The sequence below is a fragment of the Papio anubis genome, chromosome 5 (assembly GCF_008728515.1).
Source record: "Papio anubis isolate 15944 chromosome 5, Panubis1.0, whole genome shotgun sequence".
Taxonomy (NCBI): Eukaryota; Metazoa; Chordata; class Mammalia; order Primates; family Cercopithecidae; genus Papio; species Papio anubis.
Window position 1 is genome coordinate 87,832,420 of NC_044980.1, and position 22,972 is coordinate 87,855,391.

The window sequence follows — 22,972 nt, forward strand, 5'->3', positions numbered from 1 at the left end:
CCCGCCACCTTGCCCGGCTAATTTTTTGTATTTTTTTTAGAGATGGGGTTTCACCGTGGTCTCGGTCTCCTGACCTTGTGATCCGCCCGCCTCGGCCTCCCAAAGTGCTGGGATTACAGGCGTGAGCCACCGCGCCCGGCCTAAAAATCTTTTAAAATAATTTTATGTTTACTTCAAAAACACCGAGCATATAATTTTGTTTTCAAAGACATATGCATAGTGACTAGAAATATGGCACCCAAGAAAAGCCATTTTGGTCACTCATAGTTGAGAAAGTCTATGACCAAGAGTTTTCATTTTTGCCGCTTTAAAAAAATTGCCTATTTATTATCAGGACATAAAGTTTTTGTGGAAAGAACTTGATAGTTGCTAAATAATGACTTTTTTTCATCATGTCTAGCTGACTGTGTGAGATGCTTAAAGATGTGTTTCTCCACCGTTTCTCCACCGTTAGTTAAATTAAAGCACTTAGAGTTTTCGCTGATACATTTTTAATGTGTCATCCAAGGTGTCAGGTTTAACTACTACGCCCTGCAGACTTATGGAGTTGAAAGTGTTCTCTAGTTTAAATTAACGATCTCCTTGCCAAAAGTCTTATTAAAAATTGCTTCATTCAACCAATGAATAAAGTGTTTTATAGTTCATTAAAATTATGCTAAGTGGTTATAATAAAATCTTTATAAAAAGATGTATTATTAAAAAAAAGATATAAGCTGTCAAGTAACAGAAGATATGATAATCAGACACTATCACAGTAGTCTGTATTATATTATTCAAAGGATGAACTTTTCTGAAAGAAAAACAATTCTAAACTGTTATTGTCAAGAATATGAATTGCAATGTGTATGTTTTTATATCATCACAATAATATTTCTCATATAATTGAGGTAATTTATTGAAAGCACATAAGTTTATTATTATCTCACCTTTACCCATTGGTAAATTCATTATTCTAGGTTAAAACACACACACACACACACACCACACACACACACAATGTAATGTAAAATCATAATTGCTTATTGTTTGATAGAGCCAATTATTTCATTACATTTTTCCATTTTTGGCTTCGCCCCACAAAATGTATTCGCAAAATACATATAAATCATCTCTTTTGAGTTCATGAAACTTTCTTCATGAATAATTTAACCTTAGAATAAATTATCAGTGAGAAGTTTCTTCTAAAGAATAAAATATTGCAATAATCCAAAGCACTACCATTTCTCTGCTAAAACACATTTTTGTAACATAAGAGTAACTCTTTCACCTGGATAATTCTTCTGTTGCCCAAGTTTAAGGAGACATCAGTCCCTTTCTTCTTAAAATAACATAATTCTATAACAGCTGAGTGTGGGGCAGAATTCAAAATGTGCATAATAGAAAGTGTGCTTGTGGAAAACCAGAATGAGTCTTTTAAAGGATGGTTCTGTCCCTAGAGGAGGAAATATTATGGAATTTATATCTATATACTTGTTTATATGCCATTCAAATATAATGCATACTTCATACATTCTTATTTTTCAGAGGTAAGTTTAGATGCATTTTTTCCTATGTATTGCTAAGTGGTAATACAATTACCCACCCTCCCCCCCAAAAAAATAATAAGTTAGTCCTGAACAGCAGTTAGGATCTCCCTGTCCTCAAGCTGGAGATTCTTCTTTTGATTTCAATAGTTAAATGCAACCCCACATTATGTGAGTGCCACAAGTAATAAGATTTCCATTGAAAGAGCCTATTATTAGCAGAAGTATGGTTACAAAAATAGGCAAAGAAATTTCATTACAGAAAGCCAAGATGATGAAAATGACGAGTAGATGCTTAAGGAATGGGAAATTCCATGAGCTGATTCACATTGTATAGTGGGGAGACAGGCGTATTTAAAAGAACAACAACTGTGTCAATTTAGCCTTTCTTCCTCTGTAGTTACATCACTTCTGAAAGAAACCAAGCAAAGGAAGAAAAACTCCATACTGGAGAGAATCTCTAACAACACTGGCTATCTTTAAGCCTTTGCTACAAAATTTACACTTCTTAGATTATCTATTCACCACTGACACTCAAAGACAGGCTGCATGCCAAAGCCCTTCCATGAAGATGCGGGAGACCTTATTCTGTAAATCAAGATTCCGAGGAAGAAAATGATCTGTGTTTTTATGAAAAATTTACCTTTGAATTTGTACATAGTTATATCATATATGAAATACCCATATTTAAATGTAATGCAAATAAAATTACACCCTATTTCCAAAAATAAAAAATGAAAAATCTGTACTCAGACGAGAATTTACAAGAAGATTGAAATATTTAGAAAATGATGCATTTTCATAAAACAGTAACACAGTAAAACCTATAAAACTACACGGTATAGTCCCTTACCCCTTAGTTTCCCAGGAAGCACAATTTACTGGACGAAAGATTCAGGGAGCAGTTTCAACATAGCAGAGTGTGTGAGGGAAGGTGGACTAGCTAGTAATTGAAATGTCAAACTTTCCCCCCATTTTGAATTTAACGTTATGCTCTTGTAACACTAATATGGATGAATATGGCAAATGTTTTAGGGCACAGTAAAAAATCTGAATGAATTAGCAGGTGTTCAGTATGTTCTCACAGAAAAAAAAAAATCAAATGAGTTAACCAATTTTACTTCACTTAGTATTCAATATCCCCATTAAATTTTTCAAAGTTGAAAATCCCTTAGGCTAAAACCCAAAAGCTTATGTTAACACTGTACTAAATATAATCTGCCAAGTACTCAAACGAGTGCTGTTAGACATAGGAATTCTGTATCTTCAGTTGGAAGCTTGAAAAATGTATCCATTTGAATACATAAATGGATTGCTAATAATAAATATAAACTCCAAGAATTTTAGATATAAAAACAGTAGAGGATAGATGTTTATTATTCATTTTAAATTTTCTATATATGGAACAAAAGTATGTGATATACTTTTACTTAATTTATGTTTAAAATTATATTTACATTTAAATGTACATTTAATATAATTTTTAAAGAAGAATTTTTTTTTTTTTTTTGAGACAGAGTCTCACTCTGTTGCCCAGACTGGAGTGAAATGGCATGATCTCTGCTCACTGCAACCTCTGCCTCCGGGGTTTAAGCCATCTCCTGCCTCAGCCTCCCTAGAAGCTGGGATTACAGGTGTATGCCACCACGCCTGGCTAATTTTTGTATTTTTAGTAGAGACAGGGTTTCACCATGTTGGCCAGGCTGGTCTTGAACTCCTGACCTCAAGTAATCCACCCACCTCGGCCTCCCAAAGTGCTGGGATTATAGGCCTGAGCCACTGTGCCTGGCAGAATCTTCATTTCTGTTCTTCCTTTTATACAATAAAATGGATTATCCCCATTAATTAATACTAAATATTATATAATATCTTGCTCTAGCATGTTAAATATATCTGAAAGAATATTGTTACATATTGATGGGTTGTCATGTTTTTTACACAAATATATCCAATTATGTAAATTTAAAAATATATACACTTTTAATATAACAATAACTTTATAATTACAAAGGAAAAGGGTAATACAAACATGAACAGTGCAAATATTTCTTCAAAACATCTTGAAACTTTGATTAGTGAAAATCACAGTGAACATTAAGTTAGAAATATTCAGCAACCTTCCTTAATAAGCGTTTTTCATTTTATTAAAATAATAAAGTTTTATTTTTATTTTTATTCCCATTTTAATGGGAGTCCTGACTTTTTTGTGAGCCAAATTATTCTTTGGTCATTAATGCCGTAGGAATTAGGGAGAAAATGTATAGTAAGAGACACTTGTTCAAATAGATTAAGTCATTACCATAAATATAAAAACATTTTGATATATATATATTAATTCACAGTAATAAAAATGACAGAATTAAAGAAAAGCTTAGGTAAAAGCATGATTCAATCAGAATGGAAGGAAAAAGATTGTCATGTTCCAGGGTCTAAAAAAATTAGTCACTATTAAAAAGGAATACTGACTCTAAGTAGAAATTTGAGGAGACAAGATTTTTACAAGTAAAATCCTTTTTATTTATTTCAAAGTATATTCACATAAAAGTTGTTTCATCTTGATATCTGTGTCCAAGAGTGGCAGCACCACTGAACAAATTAAACGCTTAGTTTATATTTTGCATATCTTACAAGTTGCAAAAGAGCTGGGGCTTAGTAAGTTACAGGAACCATAAACTCCTCTCACTTTATTTCTTAAAGTGAGAAGAGACAATGGGGAAAAATGGTTCTTATTGTATACTCTAAAGATGTAATGATACAGGAATTTCTGAGTTTAGAAAGCCTCATACTCAATTTTCTGTGACCCCCAAAAATAAAATAAATTGTGCAAATCTTTCTTCTATCTGGAGTTGTCCCTCCCCTAGCCTCATCATTTTATTCCTGGCGCAAAGCGATTTTCTAGACCCTGTTGCATATATAGTTGAGACTAGATGCTGAGAATGATGTTGAGAAGTGACGAGAAAATAGTGAAAGAATGATTTGAAGCTATTGATCAGTGTGATTTCTATTTAAAAAACATCACATGGTTTGCTTAAATTTATGGGGAAAAGTAACAATCGGATAGTATGAAATCTGGTAGCATACTTTGAAGAGATGAGAGAGATCTGGGAAAGCAGATGATAATTCTTCTCAACAAGAAAAGCTGAAAGATCACAAGCTAAGAATTACCTTACTTGATCTTTTCCAACTCTTCCTCATTAGCATTGTCTGTAAATAAAATAAAGCATTTTCATTATCTTTTCACTCAAGTACAGAAGAGGGCAGCCAGTTGTTTTTTAGCGGAAACATTAGCCCTTGAAACAGCAAACAGTTCCTGCAGCAATTGTACAACACAAAACTTGTTTTTCACGCACACACGACTAGAGAAACAACTTTAACATTCCAGCAGTCTTTCTGGTGAGAGTTCATTTGATTTATTCCTTTGTTAAAAAAAAAAAAAAAAAAAAAAAACAATGGGACCAGTACTGGGATGCCTTTACTGACTGAAAAAACACATTGAGTCTCATAATTTCCAATGGCTCCTTTTGGTGGTGGAGGTTGAGGGTGTACATGACTTGATCAGGTATATAATATTTTTTCTCTTCAAACACATTCAAAATCTTTTGCTTTGGTGGCATTGTAGAATTGTCTCTGCTTCCAGTTCATCTTTAACTACATCAGAGTCTACAGATGCTTTCAATTGAAAACAAATGCTGCATACTGTAATGGCTACTAGTGCATTTTCCTGCTAAATGTTTAGTGAGGCCTGCCGCGGTGGCTCACGCCTGTAATCCCAGCTCTATGGGAGGCCAAGGCGGGCGGATCACGAGGTCAGGAGATCCAGATCACCCTGGCTAAGACAGTGAAACCCCGTCTCTACTTTAAATACAAAAAAATTAGCCGGGTGTGGTGGCGGGCGCCTGTAGTTCCAGCTACTCGGGAGGCTGAGGCAGGAGAATGGCGTGAACCCGGGAGGCGGAGCTTGCAGTGAGCTGAGATGGCGCCACTGCACTCCAGCCTGGGTGACACAGCAAGACTCCGTCTCAAAAAAAAAAGAAAAAAGAAATGTTTAGTGAAAGCATATCCTTTAAACTAGTTAGTTTGTGTCATACTAATAAATATGTATGGCCAAAAGTTTTAATTAAGGTTCTAGAGCTTTGTAATGCATCCCCAAGATCACTAATCTCTTGAATAAACTAAATCATAAAAGCTCAATGATTTTTTTTGTTTCCTCTCTTCACTTTAAAAAATTTCTCAATGAACACTGAAGTATTAACCTTCCTGATTAACCTCTTTCCCCTCTCTTTGCTTGACTATTATCTTTAAGGCAGATGAAGTGGAGAATAGGAAATATTCAGGGCAAGGAATATAGCTTCAAGTGCTTGTGCCATATTTGTATATCAGGGAAATGCACTTTAAGAACTGTATCTCTTTCAGGAGGATTCACCATAAAAAAGAACCATGTCAGAAACTACTCATGGATTAGAATAACACAAAAATGGAAAGATTTTAATATAAGATGAGGGCAACCTTTAACCTAAACCACAAGAATGAATGTGTACATTCTAGGGTAAAAACTAAGACTAGCATAACATTTTCAAAGATAATTATACGTTCCTCTTTTCTATAGGGAGTGGTCGTATAGGGCATATTTTCTCTACATATAGTCTTTATTAAATGTTGACCAAAACATAAAATAATAATAGATTTCCTAAGGTTACAATGATTCCTCATCACCCCTCCTTTTTTTTTTTTTTTAGTCAGGAAACTGCAAAGCACTGTTATCAAATACTATTATAGAAATAATTTATGTTTTCAAAGTACTAAATGTCCAGTTCATTTTGAAGCAACAAATCCCAGCATTGGGTTATAGAGGTGGCCATCTAGGGGGACATGTAATAAATCTTTATCTTTGATGTTAAATGATATATTATCATCAGTATCATCATCATCATCATCATTACCACCACCACCACTTCCTCCATCATCACCAAAAGGCAACTAGAAACCAAATACTTAAGTGGTATGTTATATTTACAAAAACTGCCCCATAAGAGTTGGATAATAAATGTCCAACTTTCTCACCAAGCAGAGTTTCAATGGACAAAGAATGGTATCTCCTAGAGACAATATTTTGAGTCAAATCAATCAATAACAATTAAGATATATAAAAAGTACAATCTACTAATTCACGGTCATTTATCATCATTATCTAGCATCTGAGAATTTTATCATATAAAATTCTATTATATAAGAAATGTTATGCTATGTAAAAGGGCCATAGAACATTAGAAAGAGTGAAATCTCATGGTAACACTAGTCAATATCACAAGGATTCCACAAAGTCACATCCCCTGACTCACAAGCACCACATAAAATTAACCTTCTACAGTAAAACAAAATATAGGGCCAGTATTTGTCCTGTCTCTCAAAATAGCTTTATAAGCAGGCTGCAAGGTTTTCTTTTTCAGATTGAGAAACTGATACAATAAAAAGTCAGTGATTACCCTAAGTATAAATAGGAAAGATTTAGCAGTTATGAGAACCCATTCATTATTTTCCTAATTCAGTATCTAAAGTTCTATTACTATACCCAGTGACTCTCAAAATGACCCTAGATTTTATAACATTTCTGCCTCTTGAGCCAAATCTACTAGCAAAGCAATGGGTTTAAGTATCTCACTTCTAAGTCCCTTTTTCTTTTAGGTAGTTGGGTTAAGGTCAATTCAATAAAACTAAAACAGTACAAAAGCTAAAAAGAAAATTAATTTAATAGATAAACTATTAATAATGTTTTCTCGCTATCTGTGAGACATGTTAGAGAAGGAAGATTGGGGATTGTTAAAAATAGAAGATGAAGCAAATTATAGAAAAATCAGATTTATTTTTTGCTCTATGATCTTAACTTCAGCTGAGAAACATATGAATTAATTTTTGAAAGGATTATTACCTGATATTATTATAGTACAATTCAAATTCTTCATTAGCAGCTCAACTTCCTTGAAGCCAGTAAAAGGAATGAAGTAGCATAAAAATATGGCTTGTGATAGAGCTGCAGAAGGAATTGTTTTTAAAAGACTCCACAATCTCAATCCATTTTTTAATTTTTATCTTTTGTTGAAGTGACTTTTTAGGCAATTATATAACTACTGTACATATAAAAAATCACAGAATAATTAGATACAATAGTAACATACATCTTATAAAGCATACATATATTCAACTTTTTGTAGGTAGATATTTCTTCAAATGTTGGCTGTGTAATAATTCTGAAGAATATCAAAACTAATCCAAGACAAAGAAGTTTTTTTTTTTGTTTTTTTTTTTTAAACTCATCAAAGGCCAACTAAGGTCATTCATATGTTTCTTTGAATTTTCTATTTTTTAGCCTTAGGCAAGCAATTTGTAGGTCTAGGTTATTTAAGAGAGTGTGTAACACAAATTAACTCACTTTTATTTCACAAATTCTCCAATGAAGAAAGCTGTGGATTGAACTCTGCTAGAAAAAGAGCCAGAAAGAACTCAAACACACCATCAGACAAATTGCCATATATAGGACACACATATATGCACTACACACTTTTACAGGTTCAAAAATAGGACATGCAATCAAAACAGAAATGACAATTGTGCCATGCAACTCATCAGCATGCCCCCCAAGGAGGTTTTGGTTTCTTGTACACACAATGCTGGAGACTTAAAATGTATATACATATATATCTGTTCACATCTGGGGATTTTTTTAAAAGACTCAATCATGACCTCAATGGAGAAGATTTTGATATGGCACCTATGAAATACAAATTGCTGCAATTAGACATTGAATATTTTAGAGGCTTTAGTAGATTCAGTAGGCTGATAGGTTTTTCAACTCGTTCTTCACTTTTACTGATTTCTAGAGCTGGCAATCCACACAAGGAGAAATCATCCCAACTGCATAATTCATGGAACGTATTGTTACTATTAACAGTGCATAAAAAACTCACAAGATGACTGTTTTAGAAATCTTACCACTTTGTAATGCTAAGGACTCTGTACTTCCAGTTACTCATTTCTTCCTACCTTGGCATAGCATTTTATTCACATTAATGTTCTATTTCCTATTTGATCGTTAGGATTTATCTGTAAAAGGCTCTTGAAACACATCTCTTTCATTCTCCATTTTTAATACATATAAAATATTTAGCAAAGTTTTATCAATACAGGCATACGAATAAACATGTGGTTTTTGAACTAACATCTTCAGTGCTAAAAGCCTGAAATAAATTATTTCTGAGCTAGTAATCAAAGAGAACAGAACTCTTGTAATTTTACTCTGTGAGGGTCAATGTAAAATTTGCCTTTATTCCTTTCTTACATAATTCTCGTTTTCTAGGGATTGTGAAGTATACAGTAACTGATTTCTGGTTTGTTGCATTTTTAGCTTAAATTTCTCTAAATAAAATTTGTTTCTGAATAATTTGTGAAAGTTCAGCATGCCATTTTTACAGCTGCAGTATGTTATGTCTTTTAGATATCTGAAAATTTGACTAGAAGATGCATTGGATCTGTGATTTTTAACCAAGAAACTTCAAATGTAGCCCAGAAAAATTACTAAGCTGATATTTGACATGTTACAGAATGAAGAAAATACAGTGATGGGTTTATAATTTATTGTCAATCATTAGAATTCTGTGGGAAGACCAATAAGGCTTGATTTCAAGCAGATTATCATTAATATACTAATTTTGAGAACTTACAAAAGAAAATTAAATCATTATTTAATCATGAGTTGATATTGTTTGTGACAACCTCAGGGATTTGAATATTGAGGTAAGAAAAAAAACATATACCCTCACTTGGTCTTTTGAAGTCATCATAAGGAAGACTTTATGTATTATATATATATAATTCCCCTCATATGAGTGATAGGATGTAGGATAGAGGCAAGGTGAACTATACATAGGCATATTTTAGGTACACAGGTAACGCTGAAGAAAGCCTGGACTTGAGAGAAGGTGAACCGTGAAGGAATTTGTATGGCTGGGACAGAAGTTACAGTGAGGGGACATACATTGCTTGTTGGAGAGCCTTAAAATTTCTCACCAGAAGTTTCCATTTAATTAGAGAAATAGCCACAAGTCACTGAAAACTTAGAAGAAGAAGAAAGAGGGTGTTATAAAGCCTAGTATAATGCTTAGTAGATGATCAATAAGTATTTTGTTTTATACAGATGCCTACAAATGGTTCTTATTCAGAGTTTCAAAACCTAACAACCAGTGTTGCTAAATATAAGAATCAGTTTTAGAGAGCTTCATAAAATAGTTATAGAACTGCAATGTAGGACAAACACAAAAGAAAAGCCAATTTATATGTATTTTGGGGCATTTTCATAACGTAGAGCATATATTTACAAACCCAGGTTCAAATTTAGGACATCCCAATAGCCAGGATACTGAATCCCAGTAGAATCTCCAAGGGGGAATCTTTCTCCCCTCCCTCCTTTCTCCCCTCTCCTCTGGCCCTGCTTGCTTCTATACAACCAAGCCCATGCCTCAGCTATTGACTGTACCCACGAGGATGAGCCAGGATAACCACACTGGTTACCCTTCTCTCTGCTTCCTCAAGGGTGACCGAGGTCAGGATGGAAAGTACAAGGATGTTCACCAGCCAGAGGCTGGCTCTGAACAGACTTGATCACTGTGTCTTTTGTAAGCCCTGGTTGAGCCACTTGCTTCTCTGATGAAGAAAGAAGCCATAAGAGAGTCAATAACAGGAGAGAAGGAGAGAAGACACCATTTCTCTCTTAATGCAGCAGAGAGCACTGCATGTGCTCTCTGGAACTTTGAAAGAAGAGGGCATGAAGTAAGGCAATGAATGCAAAAAAACTTTCTGAGATGAAAAATACCTTTGGAAAGATTTCTTCCAAAAAATCTGGGGTAGTCAAATGGATTTGAGCCAAGAAAATAGCATGAGGATTTCAGAAGGAACTTTTTGTGTTAAGGGTGAATGTGGCTGAAGAGATATGATGAAGAGAAAGGAAAAGGAGGAAAAGAAGGTGAAGAAAACCATATTTTTGATGTATAACTACTTTCATGTAACCCACCTATTTTCTTCTTTATTTGTGTTTGATAACTTACTGATGATCAGCTCCCAGGCACTGTAATATTTTAAAATAATTTTTATATTTAAAAAATAAATTTGAACAACCCTGGAGATTGAGGGATTTTTGAAGGATTGTTGAAGAAAAAATAATGTTGGAAACTACTTTGCCTTTGTTGACATATATTTCTGTGTAATTTAGAACAACTCAGCAGCTTCATAGTAGGGTCTCCTGATATTAACTTGCTCCCTCAAACCCTCAGTTTGATGTTAGAGTGTTTAATAAACATCCCTTTAATGTAAAAATTCAGTTGACTGTACATTATCACATCACCCAAATCACCACAATCGCTGCTATATCATTCCAATCTCCAGGAATATTGCAAGTTTAGATGGTCTGGGACTACACAGGATCTCAGACACTTAGGTATCTTGATTTATGAAGTGCTGTCCTTCATTAAAATAACAAAGAACCCCAGCACAAGAATATTCTATCATCAAGTCTTCTTGATTTTTACCTCCTATAGGTAAACCTGCCAATTTCCCTCCATCTCTACCTCTGACAGTTCTAATCCAAAGTTCCATCATCTTTCACCTGGATTTTCGCCATGGCCTCCTAATTGGTCTCCAGGTATCCATTCTTACCCCTTCAATATATTTTCTACAATGCAGCCACAAAGATTTTCAAAAGGCAAATACGATTCCACTGCTTTCGATTCACAGATCTTTCAATGGATCCCCACAGTTTTTTGGGGAAAGACCCAAAACTTAACATGGTCAATGAGTTCTACACAGTCTGGGCATCGTCCTTCCACCCCAGTGTCGTTATGCACTCTGATCACCCACACTGTCTTTGCTTCCACCTTCTCTAAACTCTAGTGGTTTTTCAATTCTTGAAATGCAACATGGTTCCTCTTGTCACCTGGACTTTGTGTGTGTTGTCTCCTCTGCTTTAAATACCACCTCTCTTTCTTGTTTTTGCTTTATTAAGGCCTGTTTTACACTTCATATTTCAGGTGTTATTTGACTTCCTTCGAGAATCCTTAACCCCTGGCTACTAAAAATTTTCCTATATTTGCTCTTGCAGCAGTATGCACCTCTTTTTCACAGCATTTAAAACAGTTGTTCCTATCAGTGATTAATTGATTCCTGGGTTCTCCACTGGGTCTAAGTTCTATTGTATCCTAAGTGTTCAGCACAGGAACTGGCTTAAAGTAGGTTCTTGGTGAATACTAGACTCATTGAATTATTTGAATAAAACACAAAATGAACATTTACAATTGATTCCTATGTATGGATTAGCCAGCTAGGTTATACTTCTTGGCTTGTGCTGGGTGAAATAACGTCTTCTGAAGTAGTGACTTCTAAGATGACGGGCTTTCATTTCTAAATACTTTTTGTAAAAATTGTTTCTCACCCACCCCTCTGCACAAGGGTGCATGTGCACACATACATACATAATTTTACCAAGCTAAGTTCTCACACTAGGTATTACTATCTGGTAATTCTTATCTAAAAAGAGAAACTTCTTCCTCAGTGAATGAAGTACAGATACTTAACCCAATTTAGCAAATATTATATATAAACATACGTGTCATCATTACATTTCTAAAAAGAATGGAGAGAAATAATTCTTGGAAGGGTGAATTTTTCAATGAGTTTAAAGTATTTCCAAATTTGAAGTTGAATTTCACAATATTTACCTACAGTCTAGTGGAAAATGCCAACAATACCTTTCCAGCAGACAATCTATAACCAACTTTAATCATGCATTATTTCAGGACAGCAATACATACATTGCTGAAATAGAGTATTTCGACTTGCCTAAAAAAATTATGTCTACTACTAAAATGTGTTATAGTCAGAGCTAGTTAGAGTAGTTCCCAGGCACATGAAAGCACATTGAGTCTAATAAATAATCTCTGGCAAGTTGTGGCAGAAAGTACGCTAGTAAGCATACTGATGTGGGTCAAGCCTGATATTTTTTAATGTCACTTCAACTCGGGGGGAGTAATTGGCTCCTCTGTGTCCCTTGTCAGTTTCTCATAGCAGCATGGTGTGCAAGGACGTACAGACAGCTAGTGCTGAAAAATGGGTAATATCAATATGGAAGCCCATCAAGAAGATGAAAAGTACTCACTTATCATTCAGTAAACAAACACCAGAAAGCAGAAACTCTGTTATAATTTCACCTCATTTTCTCTGTTGTGGTACACCTGACAATGCAGTCAAAACAGCAGGGTCTGGATACCTTAACGTGGAATTCCAAGTATTCAATTCACTAATAAATGTATTCCCCAAATGAATACTAATATTTGCCTATAATATAACATGTCTGAAATTGAGAAATAAAATTAAAATAAAAATTCAAATCTGTTTCTTATTTACAACAAGAGGTTCTGATCTGGAGGGTGGAACAGGAAATTAGAGTTGAAAAGATACAATAAGCATGAATGAGCAATACCTAGGATACTCACAGAAATAAAGAACAGGGCATATTTTCATAGGCAGCTTCTCTTCATTACTACCTCTGGGTCCAAAGAAAGGCTCACCACATTCGAACAAGAGAGAGCAAGAAAGAGCTCCTACTAGGCTGTGGGGGAACTTACCACATCCCTGGACTCTCCTTCTTTAGGGGTAAGGATGACTGAGAGCAAAATGATTCCAAGATCATGGTCAGGATAATGAGGATCTTTCAGAGTAAGGGTCACATCTGTGGGCCTGTGATAGAAAATATTTAGATTTTGAACAGTCATTAAATGAATAAGCCAAATATATTTTCATTAATACTTTATTCTTTTAAGATAAAAAGCAATTTTGTTTTCCTTTACTTTCTTGGGACAATTTTTGTTATTAAAATATTATCAGTGTATTACGCTATCCAATAAACTGTGAGTACATCTGAATTCACCAGATGAATTTCTGCTTTCTAAACCCATGAAGGTTCCAGAAAGTGTTTGAAAAGGCCAAGAAACTACAACCCTATTAAGAAGCCTGTCAGTCTCCTTTCTATACTCTCTAAACCCACAGAGAGTAGCACCATACATATACACAAGCACCATACATATACATATACATACACACACGTGAATATATATACACACATATATACATACACATATACATACACACATGTGAATATATATACACACATACATACATACACATATACATACACACACGTGAATGTATATACACACATATATACATGCACATGTACATACACGTGAATATATATACACATATATACATACACACATATACACTAAATACACATATGGGGTTACAGTTTGATTTAGTTCATTTTCATGTAATAATTACATACAAAAATTAATAGAAAAACTTAATTATATTTTTTAATAATTACATGATAAAGATATATGAACATTTACAACTGTCTTATGATGTATTATTCTTTCAGAGATACCTCAATGTATTACATAGTATAATAACATAAACATTTATATGACTACAATTATTATCACTTTTTCTATACCCAGAGACTACTGATTTACATTTAGAACAAAACAGCATACACAAATACGTTATTTTAAAAAGTAGTAATTAGATGTTTTTGTGGTTTTGAGGAGAGGGAATTGCTAGTGAAATACACAAAATATGTTATGTGGCAAAATACACACCAAATGCTCATGTATAAATAATCTCTTTTAGTTTTTGAAATTATTCCAAATTGTCACCATTTCAAATTATTTTTCACCAATGATTTATCTTTAATAGGAAACAAGATAAATTTACGGTTTGGGATTAAGTCTAGTCACTTGCATATCCTTATGCAGAGATCTAAGAGAAAGTACCTGTGAACTTTACAGAAGAACAGCACAGTCTATTCTAGATTGAGCTCAGTTTTCATGATAATAGACTCCATGCAACACTACTTAGGGCACTTCCTACAGTGGCGGGGAGGTGTGAGCCTGTGCTAGGCTATGGGCTGGAATGAAGGACTTAAAGAAAAAGTATAGGAAAGGCTGCTCTTTTGTCCAGTCCGAGGCAACAATGACTATTGGAAGACCAATCAGCCATTGTGCTAAAACTAAGTTGACTGTAATGCGTAAGGGAGTTTCTACACTTCACATTTCTCTAGTCATCTACATTTACAGAAATAGAAAGTAGTGATCTGGCTCATTACTCTGCTTTCCTGTTTTCCACCATCCCTGCTGCACGATGTAACATGATCATCCAAAACAGCCATGAATTCCTTCTCCTTAAAACCATCAAAGGTTTCACAGCTTCCTTTGCAGCCTATTTCAGCATGCATGATCTTTTCTAACGGTATTTTTTTATTCTATAGTACAAATCAATTCTTAGTTCCTATGTTGAAATTCACTTCGAAAAATACAAGCCCATTATTAGGTGTGAAGAATGATTAATATTAGTAACAATAGCAACTTTGCAACTAGAGAAGCAATGATATGAAACTGAGCAAATACAAATAACCGGCCTCCACCTTAGGAGCACTCCTTGGTAATCTGGCAATGGCAAAATCAGATTCTACCATGGCTCAAGTGACAAGAGAATTGCTGTTTCTGAAGCAAAGTGCACACACTGTATTTTATATATAGTAGTCCGATTCTTAATAATTATGACTAACATGCATTTTTTTTAATGCCCCATTAAAACCATATGGGCAACGTGAAAGGAAGGAACGTGTCTTTTATCTCTCGATCCCTGGTGCTTAGCACAGTACTGGGTGTCAGGCCTCCGAGCCAAAGCTAAGCCATCATATCCCCTGTGACCTGCACATACACACCCAGATGGCTGGTTCCTGCCTTAACTGATGACATTACCTTGTGAAATTCCTTTTCCTGGCTCATCCTGGCTCAAAAGCTCCCCAACTGAGCACCTTGTGACCCCCCGCCCCTGCCCGCCAGAGAACAACTCCCTTTGACTGTAATTTTCCTTTACCTACCCAAATCCTGTAAAACAGCCCCACCCCTATCTCCCTTGGCTGACTCTCTTTTTGGACTCAGCCGTCCATCACCCAGGTGATTAAAAAGCTTTATTGCTCACACAAAGCCTGTTTGGTGGTCTCTTCACATGGACGCGCATGACATTTTAGTACCGTGACTCGGAGAGGGGACCTCCCTTGGGAGATCAATCCCCCGTCCTTCTGCTCTTTGCTCCATGAGAAAGATCCACCTACAATCTTGGGTCCTCAGACCCACCAGCCCAAGGAACATCTCAACAATTTTAAATCCCGTAAGGTCTCTCTTTTTATTCTCTTCTCCAGCCTCTCTCACTATCCCTCAACCTCTTTCTCCTTTCAATCTTGGCGCCACACTTCAATCTCTCCCTTCTCTTAATTTCAGTTCCTTTCCTTTTCTGGTAGAGACAAAGGCGATGCCTTTTATCCACGGACCCAAAACTCTGGCGCCAGTCATGGACTCGGGAAGACAGTCTTCCCTTGGTGTTTAATCACGTGGAGGACGCCTGCCTGATTATTCACCCATGTTTCAGAGGTGTCTGACCACGAAGGGATGCCTGCCTTGGTCCTTCACCCTTAGCGGCATGTACTGCTTTTCTGGTGGGGGTGGGGGTGGGGGGGGGGAGACGGGGGCAGGGGGATGGGGGGGGGGGGGGTGGCGGGGGGGGGGGTGGTGGGGGCTGGGGTGGTGGGGGCGGGGTCAAAACCCCCGACCCCTTCTCTCCCTGTCTCTACCCCCTCTCTGCTTTTCTAGGGGGCAAGAACCTGCTGACCCCTTCTCCGCTTTTCTGGGGGGCAAGGACCCCCCAACCCCTTATCTCCACGTCTCTACCCCTTTCCCTCTTTTCTGGGGGGCAAGAAACTCCCGATCCCTTATCTCTGTGCCCAACCCCTTATCTCTGCATCCTGACCCCTTTCCCGCTTTTCTGGAGGGCAAGAACCCCCCCAACCCCTTCTCTCCATGTCTCTACTCTCTCTTTGCTCTGGGCTTGCCTCCTTCACTATGGGCAACCTTCCACCCTCCATCCCTCCTTCTTCTCCCTTAGCCTGTGTTCTTAAGAACTTAAAACCTCTTCAACTCACACCTGACCTAAAACCTAAACGCCTTATTTTCTTCTACAGTGCTGCTTGACCCCAATACAAATTCGACAGTGATTCCAAATAGCCAGAAAACAGCACTTTCAATTTTTCCATCCTACAAGATCTAAATAATTCTTGTCGTAAAATAGGCAAACGGTCTGAGGTGCCTGACATCCAGGCATTCTTTTACACATCGGTCCCTCCCTAGTCTCTGTTCCCAATGCAACTCGTCCCAAATCTTCCTTCTTTCCCTCCCGCCTATCCCCTCAGTCCCAACCCCAAGCATAGCTGAGGTTTTCTAATCTTCCTTTTCTACAGACCCATCTGACCTCTCCCCTCCTCACCAGGCTGAGCTAGGTCCCAATTTTTCCTCAGCCTCCGCTCCCCTACCCTATAATCCTTTTATCACCTCCCCTCCTCACACCCGATCTGGCTTACAGTTCCATTCTTCGACTAGCCCTCCCGCACCTGCCCAGCAATTTCCTCTTAAAAAGGTGGCTGGAGTTAAAGACATAGTCAAGGTTAATGCTCCTTTTTCGTTATCCGACCTCTCCCAAATCAGTTAGCGTTTAGGCTCTTTTTCATCAAATATGAAAAACCCAGCACGGTTCATGGCTCATTTGGCAGCAACCCTGAGACGCTTTACAGCCCTAGACCTTAAAAGGTCAAAAGGCCATCTTATTCTCAATATACATTTTATTACTCAATCCGCTCCCGACATTAAATAAAACCCCCAAAATTAAATTCTGGCCCTCAAACCCCACCACAGGACTTAATGAACCTCGCCTTCAAGCTCTACAATAATAAAGTAGAGGCAGCCAAGTAGCAATGTATTTCTGAGTTGCAATTCCTTGCCTCCACTATGAGAGAAACCCCAGCCACGTCTCCAGTGCACAAGAACTTCCAAATGCCTGAACTGCAGCAGCCAGGCATTCCTCCAGGACCGCCTCCCCCAGAAACTTGCTTCAAGTGCTGGAAATCTGGAAACTAGGCCAAGGAATGTCCGCAGCCCAGGATTCCTCCTAAGCCGTGTCCCATCTGTGCGGGACCCCACTGAAAAATCGGACTGTTCAACTCACCTGGCAGCCACTTCCAGAGCCCCTGGAACTTTGACCCAAGGCTCTGATTGACTCCTTTCCAGATCTTCTTGGCTTAGTGACTGAAGACTGACGCTGCCTGATTGCCTCGGAAGTCCCCTGGACCACCATGGACACCGAGCTTCAGGTAACTCTCACAGTGGTGGGTAAGTCCGTACCCTTCTTAATCAGAATGGAGGCTACCAACTCCACATTATCTTCTTTTCAAAGGCCTGCTTCCCTTGCCTCCATAACTGTTGTGAGTATTGACGGCCAGGCTTCTAAACCTCTTAAAACTCCCCTACTCTAGTGCCAACTTGGACAACATTACTTTATGCAATGTTTTTTAGTTATCCCCACCTGCCCAGCTCCCTTATTAGGATGAGACATTTTAACTAAATTATCTGCTTCCCTGACTGTTCCTGGACTATAGCCACACCTCACTGCCACCCTTTTTCCCAGTTCAAAGCCTCCTTCACATCCTCCCTTTGTATCTCCCCACCTTAAACCACAAGTATAGGACACCTTTACTCCCTCCTTGGCGACCGATCATGCACCCCTTACATCCCATTAAAACCTAATCACCCTTACCCGGCTCAACGCCAGTATCCCATCCTGCAGCACGCTTTAAAAGGATTAAAGCCCATTATCCCTCACCTGTTACAGCATGGCCTTTTAAAGCCTATAAACTCTCTTTACAATTCCCCCATTTTACCTGTCCTAAAACCAGACAAGGCTTACAGGTGATTTCAAGATCTGCGCCTTATCAACCAAATTGTTTTGCCTATCCACCCCATGGTGCCAAAGCCATATACTCTCCTATCCTCAATACGTCCCTCCACAACCCATTATTCTGTTCTGGATCTCAAACGTACTTTCCTTACTATTCCTTTGCACCCTTCATCCCAGCCTCTGTTCGCTTTCACTTGGACTGACCCTGACACCCATCAGGCTCAGCAAATTACCCGGGCTGTACTGATGCAAGGCTTCACAGACAGCCCCCATTACTTCAGTCAAGCCCAAATTTCTTCCTCATCTGTTACCTGTCTCAGCATAATTCTCATAAAAACACACATGCTCTCCCTGCTGATTGTGTCTGGCTAATCGCCCAAACTCCAATCCCTTCTACAAAACAACAACTTCTTTCCTTCCTAGGCATGAAGAGCCGAGACCGCATCCTGTACCCTTTCTGTCCAAACAACTTGACCTCACTGTTTTAGCCTAGCCCTCATGTCTGCTTGCAGTGGCTGCCACTGCTTTAATACTGTTAGAGGCCCTACAAATGAAACTATGCTCAACTCACTCTCTACAGTTCTCATAACTTCCAAAATCTATTTTCTTCCCCCCACCATCGCTCAAGACAACAATTATGCTGATAAGGTAGCTAGAAAGCAGCCATCAAAAGGCATCAGATATCATTGCTCAGGACAATGCTTACGTTATGTTAGCTAAAAAATGAACTAGCATTCCAACTTCTATCCCTCACAGCAGTTTTCCTCCTTCACATCAGTCACTCTTACCTTCCCCCCCGCTGAAACTTCCACCTATCAATCTCTTCCCACACAAGGCAAATGGTTCTTAGACCAAGGAAAATATCTCCTTCTAGCCTCACAGGCCCATTCTATTCTGTCGTCATTTCATAACCTCTTCCATCGAGGTTACAAGCCGCTAGCCTGTCTCTTAGAACCTCTCATTTCCTTTCCATCCTTGAAATCTATCCTCAAGGAAATCACTTCTCAGTGTTCCATCTGCTATTCTACTACTCCTCAGGAATTTCTCAGGCCCCCTCCATTCCCTACACATCAAGCTTAGGGATTTGCCCCCTCCCAGGATGGGCAAATTGACTTTACTCACATGCCTCGAGTCAGGAAACTAAAATACCTCTTGGTCTGGGTAGACACTTTCACTGGATGGGTAGAGGCCTTTCCTACAGGGTCTGAGAAGGCCACCGCAGTCATTTCTTCCCTTCTGTCAGACATAATTCCTCGGTTTGGCCTTCCCACCTCTATACAGTCTGATAGCAGACCAGCCTTTATTAGTCAAATCACCCAAGCAGTTTCTCAGGCTCTTTGTATTCAGTGAAACCTTTATATCCTTTACTGCCCTCAATCTTCAGGAAAGGTAGAACGGACTAATGGTCTTTTAAAAACACACCTCACCAAGCTCAGTCACCAACTTAAAAAGGACTAGACAATACTTTTACCACTTTCCCTTCTCAGAATTCAGGCCTGTCCTCGGAATGCTACAGGGTACAGCCCATTTGAGCTCCTGTGTGGACACTCCTTTTTATTAGGTCCCAGTCTCATTCCAGACACCAGACCAACTTGGACTGCGCCCCAAAAACTTAGAGTCTAAAAACTCAGCAACCAAGCAAGTAATTACGCTGACCCCCCTTAGGCTCTCTCTAATTAGATGTCCTAGGTCCTCTCAATTCTTAGTCCTTTAATCCCTGTTTTTTTCCTTCTCTTATTCAGAGCTTGCGTCTTCCGTTTAGTTTTTCAATTTATACAAAACTGCATCCACACCATCACCAATCATTGTATATGACAAATGCTCCTTCTAACAACCCAACAATATCGCCTCTTACCACAAAATCTTCCTTCAGCTTTATCTCTCCCACTCTAGGTTTTCACGCTGCCCCTAATCCCACTTGAAGTAGCTCTAAGAAACATCGCCCATTATCTCTCCATACCACCCCCCAAAAATTTTCGCCACCCCAACACTTAAACACTATTTTGTTTTATTTTTCTTATTAATATAAGAAGACAGGAATGTCAGGCCTCTGAGTCAAAGCTAAGCCATCATATCCCCTGTGACCTGCACGTACACACCCAGATGGCCTTATACACCCAGATGGCATGTACACACCCAGATGTTCCTGCCTTAACTGATGACATTCCACCACAAAAGAAGTGAGAATGGCCTGTTCCTGCCTTAACTGATAACATTACCTTGTGAAATTCCTTTTCCTGGCTCATCCTGGCTCAAAAGCTCCCCAACTGAGCACCTTGTGACCCCCCCACCCCTGCCCGCCAGAGAACAATCCCCTTTGACTGTAATTTTCCTTTACATATCCAAATCCGGTAAAACGGCCCCACCCCTATCTCCCTTGGCTGACTCTCTTTTCAGACTCAGCCCGCCTGCACCCAGGTGATTAAAAAGCTTTGTTGCTCACACAAAGTCTGTTTGGTGGTCTCTTCACACGGATGCTCATGACACTGGGAAACACAGCAGGTAGGCATCCAAGAAGTTTTTGGTTGAAAAGTTGTTGAATGAGGCAGTCAGGGAAGATGCCATTATTTCCACTGAGTAAGTGAGGAAGATGGATTTGAGAAAGGCTGACTAACATGAAGGCTCACCACTGTGAATGACAGAACTAGACCCCAGATCAGCTGACATATTCTGTTACACAAGCCCACTGCATGACAAGGGGTAGTGATATTACAACAGTTCAAAAGTTACCTGTTTAACTCCAATTGTGTCAGATCCAGAAAGGCTGAGCCCATAAAGTCATCCTGTAGTCCAAAATCATAGTCAAATACCTGAGAAGCCAAAGAGAAAAAGCCTTGTTATAAATATCTCCAATACAAGCTTTATGTGATAATGTCTTGGTCATAAAATGTTGGTTGTCTGTGTCACCAAAAGCACACTAATATTTATTTTTTAAAATAATTGTTTTTGTACTTTGGAATATTAGAATCTCACAAAATACTTAAAGAAAATTACATTTTATTTTTTACTTAATATTACTGATTGATTATATCAAATAGAACTTTAAGGTAGATGTAACAATCAAATAAAATATAGTAAATCTTCAAAAATGTGGGAAGAAGTATATAATTCAAAAGTATGTCTTTCATATTGGGCTACGGTTGATGAGAATATGATTCCAATATCTTCATATTTTTAGGCCATTAAAGATACATTTTGTGATATAGGACAATGCCACTTTAAACATACAAATAAGTAAAAAGATACTATGATTAATGTACTTTATAAAGTTTTACTAAGGTTAAGTTAAAATAAAGTTTTATTGTCACAATTACTGGGGGATAATACGAATATGACTAACAACAAAAAAACTACAATGAAAGGAAAAGAAAGAGATAATGTGCTTCTTCCTTTTGTCAAAACTCTCTATCCAGTATCTTCTCTGTCTTGTGTGGTTCTTATTCACTCTGTGGTAAGTAAGACAGACAATGTCTCTGACCTCTTGGATTCTACATGGAGGGTCTGAGATGGCCTATAAATACCTAAATACAGTTCAGTTATAAGTGCCATGGAGCAAATAAATGTCTAAGAGGTGTGTGGGGAGCTGCTCTTTTAGATGAGGAGACCAGGAACTCCTCTCTGAGGAAGGATATTTGTGTAGACACCCAAATAATGGGAAGGAGTATGCTATGCTAGTATGAGCAAGAGCCCTCCAGCTGAAGGAAACGGCAAGCCCAGGAGAGGGACTGATGTGTTTCACACATCAGTTGTGATCAGCAAGAAACGAGTGGGGTTGAAGCAAATGGAGAGAGACAGAGAATGGAAGGATGCTGGAGGGATAGTTCAGAGCTAGATAAGTTAGGGCCATTTCCAAAGGATGCTAAGTGAATGGGAACTGGCTAACTTCCATCCATCTATTAATTTTGTCACTCATTCATTCCCTCAGCCAATACTGACTAAGTACTTATTATGTGCCAGGCAATATGCTAGCAACTGAGTAAACAGTGGTAAGCATAACTGCCATTCTCAATGCTTACAGTTTAGTGAGGGAGACAGACATTAAACAAGGAAGTGCATAGGTGATACACAGTTACAAATTCTGACAAGTGTTTTAAGGAAAAGAAGAGAGAATGAAAAGAAAGTGAGGAAGTAAGTAAGGAAGATCAGGGAAACCCTTCACAACGAAAGAAAAAAAAAATGCTACCAGATGAAATGTAGAGCTGTCACTTCCTGACCTTTTCAGACAGAAAACATTTGTATTGAACACTGGAGTAATTGAGCATAACCAGATAAATCTGCTCTTGAATGGATGACCCAGGCCTTTGGCTGCTCCAGAATGTGAGAATCCATGAAGCTGAATCAATAGCCCCACACTCCTATGCTCAGTTCTTGGCACAACAGTTAGAAAGCTCAAAGCAGAGCAGCCCTGAATCAGTTGCTGGGTTTTTGTTGCTGTTGTTGTTGTTGTTTCTTCCGTATTACAGGTGTACTTCAATTTAAGAAAACTTAATATGTAAAAAATTGATACTTAAATAAAAAGATAAATACTTTGCATTACAAAAGGATTCTTAGATTTGAAGAGT

General features: G+C 37.9%; 1 protein-coding gene across 5 annotated transcripts in view; it reads right to left on the reverse strand.

Moving 5' to 3' along the window:
- Nucleotides 1–3,555: 3,555 nt before the first annotated feature.
- The window catches only part of LOC116274928 (multiple C2 and transmembrane domain-containing protein 1), a 366,664-nt gene continuing 347,247 nt past the window's right edge, over nt 3,556–22,972 (reverse strand). For 3 of the 5 annotated variants that reach the window (XM_031666308.1, XM_031666310.1, XM_031666311.1), the window contains 4 exons: nt 21,141–21,220; nt 13,190–13,301; nt 7,951–7,998; nt 3,556–4,727 (listed from right to left, as the gene is read on the reverse strand). In XM_031666308.1, the coding sequence (XP_031522168.1) occupies nt 4,671–4,727; nt 7,951–7,998; nt 13,190–13,301; nt 21,141–21,220 (297 nt within the window). In that variant the 3' untranslated portion in view covers nt 3,556–4,670. The remainder of the gene's footprint in view (nt 4,728–7,950; nt 7,999–13,189; nt 13,302–21,140; nt 21,221–22,972) is intronic. The other 2 variants (XM_031666309.1, XM_031666313.1) reach the window with 1 other exon arrangement.